This window comes from Antechinus flavipes, chromosome 5 (assembly GCF_016432865.1).
Source record: "Antechinus flavipes isolate AdamAnt ecotype Samford, QLD, Australia chromosome 5, AdamAnt_v2, whole genome shotgun sequence".
NCBI classification, from domain to species: Eukaryota; Metazoa; Chordata; class Mammalia; order Dasyuromorphia; family Dasyuridae; genus Antechinus; species Antechinus flavipes.
In genome coordinates, this window is record NC_067402.1 from 70,158,641 (window position 1) to 70,181,897 (window position 23,257).

Sequence of the window (23,257 nt, forward strand, 5' to 3'; positions counted from 1 at the left end):
GTTCTAATAAGAAAGGTGTGTAGGGTAAGGAACAACTAAGTTGCTTATAAAGCTTAAGATCTACGAATCTCTGGTCCAGTCTTCTGGCACAACATAAAGCTATTAACTCTATGCCTTTAAAAGGAAATGGAAGGAAAGGCAAAGGTTAGCAATTGTAGCAACAGAGTACCTAGTTCATGCAGGGGCTTGGGATGTCTTTGAAAAGCCAATAGGGGACATGAAGTCATTATAGGACTAGAGTCAAAGTAGAGTTCTTGAGTAGATTTTACTCAGATTATAGTCCATAGAGTTTAACTCCTACAAAATACTAGCATTCATCATTTTTGCATAATTGTTTGTGAGAATTTAGAAAACAAAGTGGGGATTACTATGAACACATATGAGTTCAGAGAAACATAAAACTGAAGCTCTAGAGCTTTAAGAAACCTCACAGGTCATCTAGTCCAATCACCTCATTTTATAGATGAGAAAACTGAGGTCTATTAAGATTAAATGAGTTAAAAATTGAGACATGTCAAAAACATCTTTTCTTTTTCCACAGGGTAAACTAATGGATCTGAACAAGACATTTTACAGGTTTCTTCTGATATCTTTATGGAAAATGTGAAGCTGAGAGTGGATTTAGAACAGGCTGAATAATCAAGAGTCAATGAAGAATAAAGGTTGGAATTTCCAATAAGATATCACCTTCCATCCTTGGCCTTATTAATGAAATTTTCAATCAGTGACTTGTAGGAGGACATATATGGCATATTGATCAGATCTGTAGATAACATAAAGTTGACATGGGTAGATAATATGTTGGATGACATGATTTTAGTCAAAAAAAATTGTGAAAGACAATAATGATGTGGTGAGTCTACTAAAGTACAATTTCTTCAAGAAATTGATGAATACTGGTATGTTCCCTTCATAAGTACACATTACAATACAGCCATGCCTTTTCATTCTTTGCAATTTTTCCTCCTTTGCAATATGTCCTCCATAAAGAATCTTTCTAGATGGTAGAGGGTTTCCTATAGACCTCTTTATATTTCAAGAATATATTTCAATATTCCATTTAAATTATGGATCTATTTTTCCTGCCAGCTAGATGACTATTTCTTGGGGAGATTACAGAGGACAGTCCGTTTTGATTAATGGGTTGGAACATATGACATCTGAGAACCCTCCAGATTTTATGATTGTGTGTTCATAATAAGAACCCAGAAAGGAGTGAAGAATGATAGCTGACTCAGGAAATTAGTGACTTCCAGTTCCACTCCTAGGTAACTCTGTTGAATCATTTCACTTCTCTATGCCTCAAATGGTGATAACAAGGGCCCTTCCTATGTCATAGGCTTATTGAAAAGCTCAAGGGGGATAGCATATGTTGAAATGCAAAGAATTATGAAAGTGTGAGATATTTTTGTTAGTAATCACTATAACTTTTATAAGAGTAATGTCTAATACAATCTCATTATTTATCATTGTTAAAATAAAAACTATCAAAGACGTTGAAAAAAAGATTCTGCCCAAGACTGCAGAAAAACCAAATGTATTCGTATCATCATTTTGGCATAGTGGAAAGTATAATGGACTTGAATTCAGGAGACCTAGCTTGTTTTGACATTGCCTAGTCATGAACATCACTTCGTCTTCCCAAGCTCAGGCTCCTTACTTGTAAAATGAGGATAAAAATGATTGTAATATATACTTCATGGGATTAAAATATTTTAATGAAACCTCATATAAAATGACAGAACATTTTGTAAACCTTAAAGCACTGTGTGAGAAATTCTCATCCCAGGGCTCTGGATCCTAAAACCACTACTGTCTTCTATCTGGGGCATGTATATATCAGTCAGACTGAAATAGATGCTGATGAATTTGAGAAGAGAACTTTAAATTCTTCTGAGTGACTTCAACACTTCAGCTTTCTTCCTGTGCTCTAGTTTACTCAACAACAAAGAAAATCATTTCTAAATAAGATGTGGGGAAATCATACAATGAGAAGGAAAAAGTCAGCTGTTTCTAAATACAAAGTTCCATGTGCTGAAATTTAGAAAACTAATTGCCTCCACTTAGGGCTGTCTGTTGGTAAAATTGTCAGGTCAATAAAGATTTGGTTTTTTTTCCCAAGTCCCTCCATTTTCTTTTCTCCTTGGAATCCCAGCTCCACTAACCTCAATATACAAGTTATCCTACTTTATATTGTGTCAGGGCTCATTTTTCTAGAGTTTCAGACTTCATCTGATATTGCACTCACAATTCACCACTGTAGGGTTATTCTTTCAGGATATTATCACCTGATCTGCAGGCTAATCTGGTAATACCTGATTGGCTAAAATGGTAATGACTTGTGTCCCATTTCAGATCACATACTTGCAAATTAATACCTAAATCAAAAGGAGAAACTAGGAGGATAGTTTCAGGTTTTGAAGTAAACCAGTAAGCCAAGGGTTTTTCAACAGAGATGGTATTTCAGTGTCTTTCAAAAGCACTGAAGTTATCATGACAGCAGCTTCTAATACTAGCAAAATGTAAGACTCACACTATCCTTACATCCTAAGAGTTCATGATCAGAAGAACATTGGCACATTACTATTTATCTAAGTGAGGGTGTGTTAATAATAGTAGAGGTCTTGAAATTATGTGAGAGTACTGGTGAACGAATAGGAGATATTTAGCCTGAAGAACAGACACGTGTTGGGGCCAGTGAATAAGAAGGAGAAGAGATGATGGCCTTAGAATTCTATGGCAAAATCCTAATTAGAATATTTAGTAGCTATCTATCTTACAAAAGGAATGTCATTGTGCCTCAATTTCTAAATCTATAATACAGAGATAATAATTTCTGTGGTACTTAGCTCATTGAGTGATTATAAAGCTTGAATTAGATTTTAAACACATACAGATGCACATCTAACACACTTCACAAATCTTCAAGTATTATAGAATATTATATAGTTATTATTATTTCTCTCTCCACCCCTTCTAAGAAAAATCTACCTCAATGCTCACTTGCGTATCAGATTTCAGGGCTTAATAAGGCACCTAAGTTGTGAAAATTTAGAGAAATGCTACATATTTTATGGTTTCTACAGATGTACTGAAATATGTTCTACCTCAATTAAAAGGGGATGATAGAAACAAGAAAAGAGAGATGATAGAGCTTGAATTGGCTTCAGATTTCCCTCTCTTGAAGGAATCAGCTATGTCTCCCGTCTCACTGAGAAAATCTTTCCTTCTCATTAGCTCCAGCCCAAAGCAGAATCTGTTAGCATCACAAGAGGAAGTGAGAGGACAGAGATATAACTGGCAGGCAAGAAATGGAGTTTGTCTAGGATTGAAATACTCCCTTAGGAATTTATTTGGTATTCTATTATATGTCTAGGATAATAGTAAGGTTTCTAGGAAGAGGAATATAGGGGATGAGGAAACAAAGGTATAAAAAAATGCTACAAAAATTTAGAACCATTGTCCATCTAGACCAGAATTCTGCATCTGACATTGGCACTAAGAAATGTTTGTAATACTATGGTAGTGACTTTAATAACATCAAGCTAAAAAGACTAAGAATATATGAATTTACTCATTACTTCTAAATGTACCTCTTCCAAATGATTTATTTTCCCTCACCTTGTTGGATTTTTCTGCTTGAGGATGGAATGACAACTTAGAAGTGCAGGTTTCATTTAGCACTGCAAATTTGAACACTTTTTGTGTTTTATTCCAAGCAGCTGGTGAGCCTCTACTCAGGAAAATCTGAGTTCAAATATGACTTCAGATACTTATATGTTGGTTACCCTTCTATTTGCCTCTTTCTCAACTATTTTAGGTTGAACACCTTAAGTTTTGACATCTGGAAATTGTTTTTTAAAATCATATAATTCAATCTTCAAAATTAAATGTTTACCTTAAAGTAATACATCTGTATTTCATCATGATTGAACATAATGTCCTTAGTTGGTTATGCTTTATAGAAGTCAACTCTTTTTGGCACTGCCTGCATAGAAAAATGACAAAGATGCAGTAAATACTAGGAACAGTATAGAGATGTATCAATATATGGGTAAGAGAGAATGAATAATGTCACTTAAACTTCAAGAGGATTAAGTCCCACATATCACATCATTAAACCCTGCATAAAAGCCAACAGGTGATTTGACAGATCAAGTTATTGATGGAAAAAAACAAATTCATCACCAAGAGATGAGGAGGAAAGAGTATAGTTAAAGAGAGTCAAAGAAATAAAAATAAATAAACTGATATAATAATTAAAAATAAAAACACTACCAAAAGTATCAGACTAAGGGATGGAACAGACATATATTACATACAGCCTTACTTATATACACAGGAGGATGTGGTTCCCCTGTGTTCTAATGGGTAAGAGTCAGAGGGTATGAAGGTTTATGGAACCAGCTGTTGAGCAAGTTGCTAAGGTCAGTAACCTCAAGGATCCTCTGCTCATTTTTAATCTCTATTTTGTTGAATGGGCAGGATATTGTGATTTCTTTGTACAGAATTTTATTGCCAAGTAGAAGGACCTTTTTAAAAAAAATAATAACAGACAAGATCATCAGTAGTGCTTCCTAATTGCAGATTAGGAACAATACAGATAACCTTTCTCAGAGGGCTATTGCAACAAGCTAGCAAACATAATTTAATGATGATTATAATATTTGATTCAATGTTCTCTAGAGATAACAGAAATTTATTTATGTATTCTATGTTTTATTTATTTTTTCATGTAACAGATTTGTCTTTGCTTTCCCAGTGCTCTTTGAGACCAATGGCATGCATTTTTAGGATAATTAAAATAAAAATTAATCCCATTTAGTTAGCTGGGCAAAATTAGAGGTGAGATCTATGGTCATAGAACAGAACGATGTTAATCAAGTCCACACAGGAATGAATCCTGTGTGGAAACTATGTCCAACTGTGACAACCAGTTATAACAATATTGTGTCTGTAAATACACTGCCTCTGGTTTATGGGTTTTTAAAAAATTTTCTCTTTGAAAATAATACTTAAGAGCATACTTTATCTGAATCTTATGAAGAAATATTGGCATAAACTTGAGTAATGCTGAATTGTTAGCTATTACAATTACTATTATACCACTGCTAAAATGACAAGAACTGTCATTTAGAATAATGTTCATTTTGTCTCAAATAAGAAAAGCATGTATTATTACTTCCAATTACTGCAAGAACTGCTAAATCCTGCTAAAAAGCAAGGATTTTGCAATTCAATCTCTTTTCTTGTCAGAGTACTTTTGTTGCATCACTTTCCCCTTCTGGCTAAATGCTATATATGGTTTATGCCAAACCCGTTTTGTTTTAGCTCAAAGTACTTCTTTGCTTATCTTCTAATAATGCTTATCTTTTCTTCCCTAAAAGACCCCGAAAAACCATGTAAGAAAGATGAACTTCCCAGTGTCCTTTAGCTGCTGCAGGAACTCTGTAATTTCTTATATGCTTTCAAGAATCATAAGACTAGAGGTGGGAGTTCAGAGACCAAATTGTCCAATGCCCTCATTTTTGTATATAACAATATTGAAGCTCAGAGTATTTAGATTAATTAGCATCTTACCTATAAAAAGCACAAAGTGCTGAATAAGCAACACATTGAAATAGTATAAATTTTGTAGAACTAAAATCTGGAGGGAAAAGTCCCAAAAGATCAAAAAGGAGAAAGATAAATCGAGGTTCTATTAAAAAAGGAAAGACATTTTCCATACATCATAGAATTAAAGTCATAGATCTACAGCTTGAAGCAACCTCAGAGACCTTCTAGTCCAAATCTTTTATTTAACACATAAAAATATTGAGGTATATAGGATTAAATGACTACATTGTCATAGACACAGGAAATTAACAGAATTAGGACTTGAACTTAGATCCTCAGACCCCAGAGCTACTGCTTTCAGGCAGTATGAATACAGAAAAATATTGTTCAGGGGATTTGGAATTTAACATTTCCTTGTTCTGCCAGGTGACTCAGGGCATGGTATAGGTCTTGCTCTGTAAATTGCAAAGGGCCATGATATTTTCCTTCCATCCACGAGAACATGCATAGATAACCCCTCCCTCAAATAGTCAATTAAGGCATGTTGCAGATAGTTCTCATATTTTTTCCTTCTGTTCTAATAATCCCAAAAGGACAATGGTTATAAGTATATGACATATGATGGTATATGTCAAAACCAATGACCTACAAGTTCTATCAAAAACCAATTCACAGGTTGCTTATTTCTAAGTCCAGACTATGGTTCTTCAACTGCAGTAACTGTAAGGATATAACAATCAGTGAGAAGAGTGAATCACCTTTCTCATTCAAGTTCTTTCCTATACTCTGTTTTAGTTCCCTTTTAAGCTAAACATTTATATTCTTAAATCTATTGGATGAAATTGCACATTATTATGTCTTATTCTTCCATAGAAATATTTAACTTCTATCATGTTGTTTGATCATCATTTACTCTAATTCTTTTGCATTGCACTTCCAGGATGACTATTTGTGGGGTGAAACACGAAGACAAAAGAACTTTGGAGCAAAGTATACAATTATTGAATATGCTTCCAGTGACCTAAATAGAAGCATGAGATGATTTTATAGAACTCTACAATAGTGAATATGAAAATTTTTCTACTTGATTGGGGAAGGAGAATTCATTGACATGAGAGCTCAAAAAAGAACTTTTGGTTGAAGAGTTTTATAGCTCATTTTTGTTAGGACTAACTTAACCAAAGTCCTTAGATTTTAAGATTCTGATTTTCCATATTATATTCTTACAAGAATAACATCCTTTGTAAGTGGAATGAAGAATCACTATAGTTCACATTTAGGCTGCCATGGGGAGAAAGTTTAAGTCCAACTAAAACAACTGCTTGCTTGATGCTTCATAAAATGAGTCTTAAGGAATATGGAGCTGGCTCAATGTTCACCTCCCTTACATGTCAAATTTACTATTGTTATGTAAGCACTGGAAACAGGTTCTTAGTTCTCAAGTCATAAGGAAGAACAAGGACCTGATCCAAGTTTCCCTTGACAACTGAAATACATTAGGATCTAAAAATCTGTCAATTCCCTTAGCAGTTCCCCTAACAATGACTCCCACCTTAATGAATCTTCACCTTTACAGTAAAATACCCCACAAAGATATTTCCTATTTCACTTACTTTTAATTCCTATATGGAATTAACAATTGGTAGTTATCACTGCCATAGATTCTTTTGTATAAAGCTTCTAGGAATAAACCCTAACATCGTCTTCATATCTTTCCTACATATTCAACTGAGAATTTTTATAAATACTTTATGTATAAATACAAGGGAAAAAACGGTTCAGCAAGCTCTCCATTGCTTACAAAAGAACTTCCATAGTTTTTAAACTGTTGAAGATCAATAAAACAAGCTTACTTTTAGAATCCATACTGCTGAACAGCACATATTAACACAAACTTAATTTATACTCTATTTTAAAAAATCAAACATACAGCATTATGTTGTCAAACACTTATTAACATGAATGAACTGGGTCAAGGAATTTTTAACATTTCTGTGAATTAGTTTCTTTACTTGAAAAATTAAGGTCTTGATATGTTCTTGCAAAGCTCATGATCTGAGGACAATAATAAATTACAAATAGCAAATCAGAATCATGGATTCATAGAATGTTGGGGTGGAGAACTCAGATGTTATCTGGTCCAACTAGAAACAAACTCAGTGGATTATAGTTAAAGTACCCACCTTCTTTTTCTTTTTGAAATGGAGGTGCTTGACAGTTTTCAGTTTCATACTTTTCCTATTCCCCACGATTCCCCAAAGATCCCCAACAGCAATTCAGCAATCACATCTTATTTTTCCTAAAATCTATAAATCATATATTTTTCCTCACTTAAAATTAATCTAACAAATATTCTTCAGAGTAGTAGCTAAAACAAAAATACTATTGAGGAAATAGACATGCTAAAAATCTGAACTTGCAATTTTCAACGAAAGACATTATTATAGCAGATATGATAATAGATATATAGCATTTAAAAGCTGAATTTCTTGAAGTGGTAATTCCACAACATCAGAAAAAAAAATGCCCATAAAAGCCAACACATGGGAAGTCGTCATTAAATTAAATGTCTGTTTTTGGTTTACATTAAGTAGTTTTATAAAATACTGGTATAAAACTTAAAGTAAAAGAGCAACTCTAATAACAGTGAAAGAGCGACTCTATTAACAGTGAAAATATTACAAAACAATTCAAAATAAATAATTTGCTTACAAAAGCCAGACGGTGTCTGGCTAGAAAACATACACACTAATTGCCTCATTATCAACAAAAAACCTATTGAGACTGTACCTCAATTCTTTAAAATTTAAAATCCTTCTTTTTCTTCCATTTTGTGTTTGTCATCCTTTCTGGAGTTATACAACAGTGTCATTCAGATTTAGCAGTCAGGTTATTACACTGAACTATATTTCATACCCAATGATGACTTCAGTTGCCTAACCCAATTTGACAACGTTGCAACTCTTACCTTTATTTTCCTTGGGGAAGGGTGTGGTGCTGAAATTAATTCTAAACATTGCTCTTAACTTATCTAGCTCATTTCCCCCTAACTTCTTGAGTAACATTCATTCAAGGTATACTTGCTTCGCGCTAGCCTTAGCAAAGAAATGTGGGGGAAAGGAACAAGCCTTTATTAAGCACCTACTATATGGCAGGCTCTGTACCAAGCACTTTACAAATATTAATTTCTTTGATCCTCACAACAATCTTGTGAAGTAGATGCTATTATTAACCTCATTTTATAGCTGAGAAAACTGAGGCAGAGAATAAATGACTTGCCCGGAGTCACAAAGGTAGTAAGAGTCCGAGACTGATTTTGAACTCATGGTTCAGCACTTCATCCAACATGCCACCTATATCTCAATATAGAAGAAAAGATGATGAAAATTTTGTCAAACATTTCTCTACATTAGGACAGATTTTTCATGATTTCTAAATGCTTATTTTTCCATTTACCTTTTTTTCTATGACACTTTGTACCAGTACAATATTTAACATTTAAAAAAATAATAACATGTAATTCAACCAGGAAATGTGAGATGTTGAAGACAGTAGTGGACTAGGAGTGAAGAACTGAGTTCTAGTCCTGAAATTATCATTTACTCATGGCCTGATTTCAACGAAATCATTTCACTGCTCTAGGTTTCAGTTTCGTAATGTGAAATTAGTTTCCTCTATAGAATGAGAGGTGGGTTAGATAAAATAACCAATAAGTTTTTTTCAGTTCTGTGATTCTAAGCTAAAAATATAACAATGTTACAGAGAAATCACTTTAGAAAAACTAGTCAATGACTTATCTTGGTAAACAATGGTGGTCTTTAATTATAAGAATGAATATATATCAATATCTGATTTGTCTCTCTTTTCTGTTGAAGGAAGCTGGTATATTTCTAAAGTGTAAAATTAAAATATATTGAAGAAGACTGCAAAGTATAAGCTTTAAAAAGTATATCAAAATAATTTAAGAAGTCTTTTGAGAAGACTAGTAACAAAATAGTAATTATACCACAGATGTATGAATTTAAAAATATACCTATTCACCAAAAAATTAATATACATAGCCTATTTAATTCTTTAGATACTAACTCCTAAAAATGAAATGCATGTACCCAAAATGCTTCAGAATTTCAATGTAATTGTTAGTCACTACATGCAATAAACAAAATCCATATTGGAAGACTAAAATTCATGTCTTGACATAGAAGTAGTATCTGGTATTAAAACATGACGCAGCATACTGGAAAATGAAAAGGCTCTGTATGTCACGTATTCTAAACACACCCATGAAATATGAGACTTAAGCCACGGAAGTGTTAAAGGAAAATATAGGTGGTAAGAACATTAAGCAGCTGAGAATAATAAAAGATAACAAGGAAATCAAAATAAATGGAAAGTATGGATTTGTGCTAATATTGATCTTTATGAACATAAAAGTGCTTGAACAAATGGAATCTGTTTCTGCCACATTGTGGTGAGCACCTAAACCACTCAAGCTTTGGTTCTGTGATTTAAGACATCACCAGATCCTCCTGATGAGATTATACCCCCTTAATTCAGAGCTGCCTAATTCTGATTCTAAAAATATTTTACAAATGCATGCATATTTTATATAACACATACATATTTAATAACATAATTAACTTTATCAAATGTTTTTCGTAAATGTTCTAATCAATTAAAACAAAATACATACTTTATTTTAACACCTATGAATTGGAAATCTGAGATTTTTTTTACTGATAGTCTGAACTTATAGTAGAAATGAACTAAATGATTTAAATATAATGATATTATTTTAAATACTCTGAAGGGTCATGGGCATTTATATATTCAATCCATAATTAACCTGGCAGTCATCAACATAAAAAGGCATTCCATTTCTTTATTTTTTTTTTTATTCGACAAGCAGCAATATCATGTTTGTCATTTTAATGTAGATACAATTATTAGGTTATCTGTCATATTACAATATTTAGGTTTTTACTTTATGTCCTTTAAGATACATTAAAAAAAACACATCAACTGCAAACGTGAGGGAGGAAAAAAAAAAGCATGGTACCCAACCAAATTTCCACATTTCAGCAATACTTCACTCATTCATTTAGTAAAGTTTTAAGAAATGTCATAATGACATGAGCTTGAAATATCTATAGGCATTTTCATTGACGCTCATGACGTGGCACTGGTGATGTTGTAAACAGCAGAAAAACAGGGGCTGCCAAGTGACCAATTATGGAGGCACAAGCCTGCTTCTTCCCACAGGAACACACCAAATAGTGACTGTTATGATCTTCTTAAAAGCACACCTGCAGGGCAGCTGGCGTCATCACGCCACATAGCTGTATTCATCTGCTGATGCTTGGCTTCTTTCAATGTACTGTTTGTCTATCAGAACTTCAATGCACTTCTTGATCATGCTAATGCTTGGGTTAAACCGAGCTCTTGACTGACTAATAACCTATGGAAGAATGAGGTTTCAAGTCAGTGTTAAATAATTAGCCATATTAACATAACAGTGTCTCAAATGTTTAATATTTGTTTTATTAAAATCTCAGTTTCTAATTAAAAACTCACTTTATTTTCAACTAATCACTGTTTCTATCTACCTCAGAAACGAATATCACAAAGGTAAACAAATTTTTAATACTTTGTTACATAAATAACTAGCTTGGTTTAAGTTTAGGAGGTAATATAATGGGAGCGGAAGGCCCTAATTTCTATGTTCCCATCTTTGTTATGAGTAACACAGTCATAAATAACTCTAGGCAGATATTTAAACAAATCTGAAATTTATTCTAAATTAAATCTCATGTAAACAAAACCAAAACAACTATGAATGCACATTTTCTTGTTCTGATATTAAGAAACAGAAACCTAATGAAAAATTAATTAGCTGGAAGAGATAAGTGGGATTAAAAATTATTAATGACCATCACAAAAATCTGGCACTTGGCTTAGTATAATGTGCTTTTTGAGGTTAATCCTCCTTAAATAATTACTCAGACAAAAAGAACTCTGCAATATAATTTGATGAGATCAAGGACCATTGGCAAAGCTAATCTTGATTATTCAGAATAAGCATTTGTCAATATATGTGAACAAAAATAATAATTCTCATAAAGAAGCATTTCATGATATTATTGAGACAAATGGTATTTTAAAGAAGAAAACCTAACAGAATCAGCCATGGTATAGTAGCCAAGCAATTAGTGAAAATGAATTTAGCATATTACAACAATCTTGTATTCTACACTTCCATTTTTCTTTACCTCCTGAATAAGAGCATTATGCCGCAACACTTTTCGAGCTTTCATGATGCGGACTATAGCAGCCTGGAGGTACATTTTCCTGTCTTCATCTACAGCACTTCTGGTCTGCTCCATCTCCTATATCATCAGGAAAAGATATGTTGATATAGATATAAATCCAGTAAATATTTCAACTTATATTTAATTTTAATTCAAAACTCAAAATTTAAATTAATGAATAATATTGAAGTTATTTCATGCCTCTCAAAATTACCAATGTCATATTCTCTGATTATAAAAAATAAAGCATATCAAAAATTAATTTCCAGAGTTCAAGCTTAAGAGTTGTTAATGGGGATTTCTTTCTTTTGGAGTAGAAAATAGAGATGATAGGAAGTACCAGTACAATGAACTTAACAGTGTGAAAAGACTCTTTTTAATGTATATCTGTAATTCACGTAATTCAGTGTTATTAGTATATCTGTGCATTGAAAAGATAAGTGAACTGTCCACAGCATGTGTCAGGGAAGAACTTGAACCTAAGCCTTCTTGACTTCAAGAATAGCCACCTATTCACTACAAAATGTTTCCTCTTTTTAGCCATATACTTTTTGGGGCATTCATTCATTCATTCATTTAATATTTTTCCCCAATGAATATAAACTGCTTGCATTTTTGTTTTTCTTCCCGGGTTATTTATACCTTCTGAATTCAATTCTCCCTGTGCAACAAGAAAACTGTTCGGTTCTGCACACATATATTATATCTAGGATATACTGTAGCCTATTCAACATGTAAAGGACTGCTTGCCATCTGGGGGAGGGGGTGGAGAGAGGGGAAAAATCGGAACAGAAGTGAATGCAAGGGATAATGCTGTAAAAAATTACCCTGGCATGGGTTCTATCAATAAAAAGTTATTAAAAAATATATTTTACCCCATTACATTTAAAAAAATTTTTCTGGTTATATATGTACATTAATTTTTTAAATACATAATTCTTTATGAATCATGATGGGAGAAAAAAGATCAGAACAAAAGGGAAAAACCTCAAAAGAAAAAAAAAGTGAACATAGCATGTGTTTATTAATGTCCAGGCTCCATTTTCTCTTTTTCAAACAATACTTTCTTAAACACATTGCCTATAGAAAATGGGTGCATTATTTTATCACACAGAAGAATCATTTTCTAACTCCCTGCTGGTAGCCCCATACAATTCACTTTAATTCAACAAATATTTATTAAGCACATGCTATGTGATAGGTACTATGCTGGGAATAAAATGATGAAAATGAAATAGTCATTGACCTCAAGGAGTTTACATTCAATTGGAGGGATACAACATGTATGTAAATAAGTAAATCCAAAGTAATTTCAAGAGAGAAAATGTTCATAATAGTAGGAAAGAGAGGGGAATGGGATAGAGATTAGAAAAAGTTTCATGGGGTATCTAAATTCTTATTTGAATGAATACAAAGTTTCTATACGATAGAAATGAGAAGGTAGTGTTCTTGTATAAAGAAGACCACTTGTAGAGAAAGATAGGCAAGTAATGAAATGTTATGAAAAATAGCTAGCAAGGCAGCTTAACTATAATGGAGAGAATGGGAAGGAGACTAATATAAAATAAGAATGAAAATGCAGGTGGGAATCTTTGTGAGGACTTTAAATGTCAGACTTGAATCTAAAGTTTATCCCAGAGGCAACAAAGAACTCCTGAAAATTACTGACTGGAGGGATAATGTTCAATCTGTATTTTAGAAATAGCTGTATGGAGGAAGTATTGGAGAAAGATGGAGGCAAATCAAGAGGTGGACAGAATAATCCTAGTGAGAGGTGAGAGATGCTCAACTAGGATAGAAGCTGAACATAGGGAGAAATGGGTGTAGCTCTAAAAGATGCTCATCACACCCTAGTCTCTCTTTTCCCACTAAAATAGACAAAGCATCAGAACATCACACCATATATATATATATATATATCTCTTTTGCAACTCTCTCCCAAAGTAGGGCATGTCGTGACTATGAAGAAAGGAAAGGATTAAACTAATAAGCATTTATTAAGCGCTTACTATGTGCCAGGCATTGTGCTAAGCACTTCAGATTCAAAGAAAGGTAAAAACAGTTCCTACCCTCAAGGAATTTACATTTTAATGGGGATTAAGACTGGCTCCCAAAAGTGATATGTTTTTATTGTTGTTCTTGATAATAAAAACTAGCATTTATATGGTGCTTTAAAGTTGCAAAGCACATTATAAATATCTCATTTTACCTTTACAAAAACTCTGGAAGGCAGCTAATGTGATAGATAATTGTCCTTCTATTGGTTGATATTATTATCCCCATTCTAGAAAAAGAAACTGAGGCTGAGAAAGAATAGGATGACTAACACTAAGGTAACACAGCTAGTAAATATCAGAGACAGGATTTGAAATCAGATCTTCTGGACTACAGCTCCAGTGTTCTATCCACTACACCACCTGCCTATGTCAGTAGCAAGGGTTTGATTCCAAGACCCCTGACAGTTTCATCACAATCCAAAAGTAGGTCCTTGGTTTTCAGAAGCACTCATCTTTAACAATAGAATTTCATTTCCTTGTAGCCACATAATATATGAGGACCTGATCACTCTAGAAGTGATGGTAAAGGCAAGCTACCTGGAATCTCATGAACACCTTGAACAATTTGGAGATTTTGTTTATGAGCTACATGTCAAGAATCACTGGAATGGAAAAAAAATGTCATCTTTATAGTCTTCGGGGCCTAAACAATAGGATTTCATTTATATAGGGCAATTCAAGAAAATGATTTTATTTAAAGCAAAAAGATTTGTTTTTAAACTACAGATTAAAGAGCATTCTTATAACATAAAAGGTGGCAACTCTTTTTGAAAGAACTGAGTCATAACACATAGATTAAGAGACAAAGAAGATGAATTATGTAATTATTCTTCCAAAAATTTCAAGTTTGTGGGGAGAATATATAGAAAAACTAATCACTTTTTAAACTTAAGATAAAAAAAAGATCTTGCCATTTATTTTAGACAATATTTTCTGAAACTATATTAAAAGAGAGAGCTACTATTTCAATTATAGTTAAATTATAAGGCTGATGATAGATTGTATAGAAAGGATGCGCTTAACATAGCATCAATTTAAAATACAAAAAGTTATGCATTATGATTTATACTTTCATTTGCTAAAGTCAACCTTAATAGTTAAGTTGAGAAAAGTTAAAAAGAAATACTTGCCTGTGGTGTGTCTTTTTGCATTGATGTTGTAATTTTAAATTTTGTTCTTTTACTGCTGAAGTTCATATTTAATGAAAAAGTAGAGTCTGCATCTATGTCTTCCTGTAGTTAAAAAGTATTTATATGTATTTATAAGTAATATCATCATATAATGATCATGGTAAAAATAATTATAAAAATTCAACATAATAACTAAGTACTAAATTAAATTTATTTAACTTTTCAGTTAACAATTCTATTTCACTTATTTCATTTAACAAACTAGTTATTCTTCCTTGGGTTTACATGTCAATTTAAGGGATTTGATAAATTTAAATAAAAAAAAAAACTAAATAATCCAAGATACATTAATAAATTAATTTAAAACTCATTTTCCCCTCAGCTGATTCTCTCATTTTACTTTTACTGAATTTAAAAGCAATGTTTAGATTTTAGGTAGAAGATATTTTTAGGCACTTGATGCACACAAACCATCAAATAGCTTTTGACTGAAACTTTTATTTTCATAAATGTTGTGAATGCTGCATAAAAAATTTCAAAAATAATTACAATAAACATCTAAAAATAATCACCACCACTATATGGTTGTACTAATATTCCCCAAAACACTCAATACCACGTTCTATTTTAATTTATCTTCTCATAATGAATTTTTCCTTCATGCTCTACCAGGGGTCCTCAAACTTTTTAAACAGGGAGCCAGTTCATTGTCTCTCAGACTGTTGGAGGGCCGGACAATAGTAAAAACAAAAACTTTGTTTTGTGGGCCTTTAAAAAAAGAAACTTCATAGCCCTGGGTGAGGGAGATAATCGTCCTCAGTTGCCACATCTGGCCCGCAGGCCTTAGTTTGAGGACCCCTGTGTATCCCTTTCACTGGTGATAGCCATCACATTTTCCCTACAGGTTAAATGCAGAATCAAGCCAGTTTTTCTCAGATGAAATTGATTAAACCAGCTTAAGAATGCCAATTGTCCTTTAAAGTCCAAGAAAGTTGAGGTGGCAAAACTTTTACCAAAATTAAAAAAAAAAAAAAAAGCATATGCAGATGGAATTTTCTCATTAAGAGTCTAGAAATGCTACCAAGCTACTGTTGGAATTATAGTAAAATGTTTAATATGCAAACAAAAATCCACATTTATATATAATTCCAAAGCATTAGTAATAATGAAACATTTTAAAAGAAACAACTTTCAAGTAGTATAGAATATTTGATAATGCATTAAAGTTGTAAAGTATCATTTTTCTACATGATTATAGAAAATTCTAATTTCAGAATATGTATTATATAGAAATGCATAATTAGCTGATGCAACTTTTCATCATAATATTAGGCACTTCAGTAAAATATATCAAGGGGAAAAATTAATTTTTTAGCTTTTAACTTTATCATAAAAACAGAGCATCTGTATTATGTTTCCTCCCAATCTGTGAGACACAATCATACTAGACTTAGATTTACTTTCTGAGGGGGAAAGATGTTTCAGGCTACACTATGAATTTAAATTTCTTTTAAGTTATTTGAATATTCTAGTTTTCCTTCATCTTTCTTTGTCATATAGTAATCTATTTCCTTAGAAATACAAATTTAAGTTGGCCTATAATGCCAATTTATTATATACCAAGGAGGATACTTCTACATAAAATACAACCCTGATATGCTTTAGAGAATAGTTTTTTCAGATAAGTTTTGCTCCAAAATTTATCATTTGTTGGCCAACTTTCAAATGATAAATGTCTCCAAACTTATCTAGAAAGATCTTTGGCCAAAAACTATAAAATATTTGATTTTGATCCATACTCAAGACCATTATAGCATTTATATAGGCCTAGAGTTTGTGCTCAAATGATATAGTTTTTATGAAATCTGGGGCACCTCAATGACATGATGAAATATACATGAAGTCCTTTAGTAGAAACTTTTCTTACAAAAAGGATAAATTAGTGAAACATACTAATTATATAAATTCTTTTATGCAATCTCTTTTAAATCCAAACATACTTTATTTAAATAACATTTTGTTTATGATGACATGAATTATGATGTACGAAAGTAAACTTTTAGTAGAAGTACACAAAATTTGAAATATATAGAAGCTTTCTGGTCATGCTCCTAATTATCTATAAAATTTAATTAACTAGAATAGCTAGCATTTATAAAGAGCCTCAAAGTTTACAACGTACTTCACATATTATTTCATTTGATCCTCACAACAATCTTGTAAGATAGATACTATTATTATTCCCACTTTAAAGAAAAGGAAACCGAGGCTCATTAAGTGATTTGCCTGGCTTTACATAGCTAGTAAATGTCTGAACCAGAATTTTCATTCATTATCTTCTTGAGTCCAAGTCCAACACTTTTATTACTGTGTTTTTTTGGTTATTGCACATTTTGGTTTATTGACTTTTATTGTACAAACTAAAAAAAGGAATGCCTATATATGAACCTAAAATGTACAAATTAATAAATTTTGTAACAGAACCAATAAAATAACAGAAAAAGCAGCATGCAAAGTAAAATGAATATATTAATGAAATGTACAAATGCTAATCAATATTTTGAGACCAAACTAAATTTTTATGATATAAAACCTGTGAAAACATTGTGAAGAAATACCAATAAGTGTGTATGTATGTGTGTGTGTGTGTGTGTGTGTGTGTGTAATTCCAATTTCCCAACTATTTTAATGACAAGACAAGAAAGACATAAATGGCAAATGTGACCTAGATTCATAATTTATTCAATTATCATATTACATACCTTTTCTGAATCATGGTTAATCATTTTCACATCAAGTAATGATTTGATAGTTTTTGCCAATTCCTTTTCATTCATCTGTGTGATGTCATGAAGCTCTTTGAAACTGACAGTTTCGCTATTGTTAAAAGCAAGTAGTACTGCCATTTGGTATGTTGTCACCATGGCCACATAGGGTTTGGACAAATAATTCATTTTAACTTCACCTGCAATTAGGATAAAAATAATCATTGTTATGAAGTGTCAGGTGGTCCCAAATCAATTGGGCATAATTCATAGTTTCATAATTTCTCCTCAAAAAGGGGAAAAATGTTTGGCTAAGTTATTCTATCAGAATGGTTTTTTCCCAATGATCATCAAATACTAGATAACATCAAACATTTTCAAGGCAGTAGTTTAAAGTAATTCATAAAACACACTTAAGATGGCAATAATAAGCTTTTTTCCTGTGATATATAAAGTTTGCTTTCTAACATGAACAAATAATTTATATAGCTTGCTATCCTTTGGAGTATCAAAATATTGTTCAAGGGCATCTCATCAAAATCAATGATGATTTTCTTATTATTACTTCTTTGAGAGAATAAGTAGGATCCAGACCTATGATTTCATAGATGCAGAGTCACAGAGAAACCCTGTCTTCCATCATAGATCAGTACTGTCCTACAACTTAAAGGTTTAGAGAGTTTTCTGGGGCCATGAGAGTCTCTTACTAATTTTAGAGGTCTCAGAGTTATTTGGGGAGGACCCTGAAGGTCGGGAAGAATTATACAAGTTCTGATCAGCTAATCTAAAGATTTTCATTTTGAGAAAAGGAAAAAAAAGTAATGATAAAACATAAACATGCCAGGATATTACTTAAGTCTTTTTCCCTTAATAACCCAAAGACCCAGACTGGTTCTTAGGCTATCAATGTTCTATGACTACATGTCTGAACTCAAATAAGCTCAAAGTACCACTGGTCCTCAAAATTCTAGTGACCTAGAAAAAAGGTTCACATTGGATTTGTAGTCAGAATACTCAAGTTCAAATCCCAATACTGCCTCTGTGGGAACTTCAGCAAATTATTTCACTATTATCTATGCCCTCAGTTTCCTTATTTATAAAATTAGGCAGTAGGACTAGAATATATCTACACCATCTCTGAAATCTATGGTCTTATGGAGGGTCAATTCTGGGCTTGTATTGTTATGACTCATTACAAAGTCACTTAATCAATACAACTAGACTACAGTTGATTAGATGTGTCCACAAAAAAAAGTTCTTGGACCCTAGAAAGATCTTAAGTACTTTAGAACCAATTTAGCCTCAGGAGTATGTGCCAAGGTCACAAAAGTCATTCTCACCTGTGGTTTAAAAACTGCCAAATTACAAATTGTTCCAGTGCCCCCAAGTGGTTCAAAAAAAGAACTAACTTTAGGATAAATGTCATGTAATGAATCCATCTGCAGTTTGCATGTAAGTTTGAAACTTTTCCCTTCTCTCCCTCCCATACCAGTGTGGATATTAAGTATCTAGTTATGTATAATTGGAGAGTCACAGTAACATCTGATGACAGGAAAAGAGGAAGTCTATATTCTCTTTCTTTATTATCTTTCCCTTTCAAATTAATGGATGATCCCAATACAAAATTATTCTCAGTCTCTGTTAAAAACTGTTTGCCGCTCTCCCCTATTTTTCTTTATAATAAAGCTGTTTAAGCCAGAAGCCTTAAAATCCATAATAAGAACAGACCTAGTGCAAATAGAAAACAATAAGGAGAATATTGAGGCGTTTTTCCCTCTCATTGAGTGCTAAAAAGATCACTGAGAGCAAACCACAATACACTTGAGGGAGTAAAAAGCAAATTAGAGTGAACTAAGAAAAGGTTTTTCAGAACACATGCCAATAGCTAATTTGCTTTTGGTCTAGAACTATGTTACAAAACATAATTAAATGACACTATGTACAAAAAGCAAGTCTGATGAATTTTGAATTTCTTCTATTGGATTATTATCTAAAATGTTTAAAAGGACTCACCATTCTGAGGTTTATTTTTGCTTTAAGCTTTTATCACTACAGAATTTATCTTGAGACTTCTCAAAATAAGTATGTAAATTTATTGCTATTTGAATTGAAGTTCTTTCTGGTCTTTCACATTTCCTCGTGGATTTTTAGCATGTTAAATATTGACTTAGTATAAGAATATAAGAATATATATGTCACAACATTTAGTACAATATCTTGCACATGACTATAGCTCAATAAATGTGGAATTAAAATAAAAATCAAAATGTAAATTCATAATGTTAGTAACTTTAGTTCTTTAGTTCTTTTTGTTCCCAATATCAAAATGATGAATTCAAAAATATATTATGAAGTTTAAAATTAAATAAAAATAAAACCATACTAACGCTTATGGCTATTAAACTTGTGTGAAATCATAGACAAGAAATGCCAACTAAATGGTCACTCAATAAGAATAGTAACTATGTCCTCTGTGTACTCCACAAGATATTACACAAACGAGAACACCTTAACCTCTTGAATGAAAGATAAAATAATAGAATTCAAAATGTATTGCTGAAATTATAAACTGTATCCCTTCAATTACAAATAAGGTAAGGAAATAATTATTTTAGTACCAATGATGAAAAATTTAGTGTAATGGTAATTATCTGGATTACAATCTTTCTGTAATTATATCTAATAAAAATATAATACCTATATTCATACCTATATGCATTCATTCCTTAAAAAGTTAAAAAATGTATTTCTGTGCCCAACACAAAACTTGTCCAGGTAAATTTTAGCAAATTCACCTTGGTATTTATACTTCTGTCAGGTTGCCATAATTTAGTATTGTGAGACTAAATTCAATTCAACTTACTGAACACCTATGTGAAAATATACTTTAGCTAGAGCCAACCAATGACTTTTCAAAGATACAATCACTTTTTCAATTTATTACATAGCTGAAATGGTACATGGTACATAACTTTAAAAAAATTTAAAATTTTGCCATGTACAAGGGAATAAAGGTGGTGTGTAGAGCAGGGGGGGTAGATTGCTGGATTTGGAATCTGAATCTTGCTGTAGATACTCATTGGTTGATCTTTAATCTTGCTGAAGTGACATGATGGGATTATATTCAAAATCCAATGAGATTATCCATGTGTATCAAAGTGTACTGGCAGCTACCATGAATCCAGCAGAGATAGTGAGGAGCTAAGAAAGGCTGCTTCCTTTACTGTTCTCCCCTAATCTTTCCTGTTACCAGAATCTGTGAATTGGGGCTAGAGTGCGGGATATAGTTCTCCCTATTTCCTTTCCAGGATATGTAGGCATGAGGTCATTCAAAAACTACCCTGACCCCAAGTAAAGATCTGAGAAGGCAACCAGGAATGCTTAACCTTGTTTTCCTTCTATTCTTGCTTTGTTCTATAATCTGTGTTACCAGAATATGTTAAGTAACTGAGGTTGCTCACTGTATCTATGGGGTAGCTGAAACAGGAAAAAAATTATGTGATTGCTGAGCATGACCTGAGAGAAAAGCTATAGTTATAGCTCTACAACTATTGATAATATATTCCATGATGAATAACAACTTTTTCTTCCCCCAGGAGACAGAAGCCAGCCGGCATGGATCTGAATTGCTGACTATCAGGAAGCAGGCAAGTAAGATATGGAAACACTGAAGAGCTACTCAGCTACTTTGTTAGTTTCAGGAGAGTGCCACCTAGTGGGACACTCAGATATTGCACCCCCTTCCGTTGACTTCAGGAAGGCAGAGACAGGCCAACCTGAGACACGGCACAGAGCCACAGGAAGGTAGCGCAATCTAGAGAGAGCTGGCCTCTCTGCCATTTACTGGCTGGGTAATGTTTGGGAAAGTCACTTAACCATTTACGCTCTAGGCCAGACACAGGTGTTAAACACACACAGCTGCAACATGACTGGAATCAGATTGAAAGGTAATTGGGAAATATTTTACAAAACAAAAATACAACAGCATTTAGGTAACATTAATATGTAGTTTTCTAAATCAATAGCAGGCATCCTTATGATGAGTTAGTAGCACCCTATTATTTCACTTTGATATCACTGATCTAGGCCAGTTGTAAGCTGTAGAGGATGTGCTTTGTTGGAGGGAGTTTCCTTCTCTGGAAGTTCCCAATGCTGATGAAATCAGAGAGCCAGTCCCTATTCCATCCTCAAAAGGATGAGGCTATTTTTTGCCTTTCTTTGTATCCCTAGTGTTTAGCTCAGTGTCTAGTATGTGGTAATTATTTTTAAAATGCTTGTTGACTATATTTATACTTCAATTTCATCACTGACAAACTAACACAGAATAGAAGGGGAAACCCCTCATGATGGACTGAAGGTACTGACTGAAATATAAATATCTGGACCTGAAAAACATACAAATTTGTTGTGTGGGCAAAAGAGAAAATAGATTTTTGCTAATTGAAAGGAATTACATTTTAAAATATAGTTGAAAGAAGAAAAGTTGGATAGTATAATCAGAAATGAAAATGTTAATCTACAAATGTTAATAGTTTAATAATCAGAATTATCCAAAAGGAGAATGGGATGCTTCTTTCTCCAAAGGTATTGAAATAAAGCTTGTAGAACAACTAGTGAATGTTGTAACAGACACTCAGATTAGATTAATTGGCCTCTGAGGTCCCTTTCAATTCACAGATTCTGTGCGTTTATTATGCCAGAAATAATCTGTACCTTACCTGTACAAAGATAATGTAACCATGTAAGCTTCCTTCCACTGAAATGCTGACTGTAAAATAATTCAAACTGTAAAACAAAACAAAATTTCAAATCAATTTTAGCAACTAAGTTATAGATAAAACAAGTTTATTCTCATTCTGCTATTAGTGTCTTAAAATTTGTTATTCCTTTGATTCAGAAACTAATAGTCAATGATTCTTCACAAGCTGAACAAAAATTTTAAATATTTCTGGTGTAATTAAATACCCATTACTTTATGTAAAACATTTAATTAAAAACATACAAATAAATACAAGTAGAAAGCTTGTATATATCTGTATCACTTGTAAGGTAACACCTAGCTTTTTTTAGTACATTTAAATAAATCACTATTAAAAGTGAACCAATATGTCAGAATACTGCCTTTTACAATTCTCATTTTTAAATGATTCTGAATTAGCAAACTTATTCATTGAATAAAGTTCTATTTCAATACCATATGGCATAGAAGTAAAAGGAGGTTCTCGAAGGCTGTATCAATGTAGCATAAATTGTGGCATGTTTTATCAAGCTACAAAAATTATGAGTGTGAGAGTCTATGTCTTTTGCTGAAGGATTACAATAACTCCTTTGGGGAGTGGGAGCCAACTTATAAAAACCATCTATTAAGGTACAGAGAGATTATCACCTTCATCAGTAGATCAAGTATACAAACCAATGAAATCATAGCTTCCTTAAGGTTA

The 23,257-nt window shown here is 32.5% G+C and overlaps 1 protein-coding gene across 2 annotated transcripts in view; it reads right to left on the reverse strand.

Moving 5' to 3' along the window:
* Positions 1-10,433: 10,433 nt before the first annotated feature.
* CUL2 (cullin 2) overlaps positions 10,434-23,257 on the reverse strand; it is a 100,456-nt gene continuing 87,632 nt past the window's right edge. For both annotated transcript variants that reach the window (XM_052000529.1, XM_052000530.1), the window contains 5 exons: positions 22,535-22,601; positions 17,814-18,016; positions 15,052-15,153; positions 11,826-11,942; positions 10,434-11,014 (listed from right to left, as the gene is read on the reverse strand). In XM_052000529.1, coding sequence (XP_051856489.1) covers positions 10,883-11,014; positions 11,826-11,942; positions 15,052-15,153; positions 17,814-18,016; positions 22,535-22,601 — 621 coding nt within the window. In that variant the 3' untranslated portion in view covers positions 10,434-10,882. The remainder of the gene's footprint in view (positions 11,015-11,825; positions 11,943-15,051; positions 15,154-17,813; positions 18,017-22,534; positions 22,602-23,257) is intronic.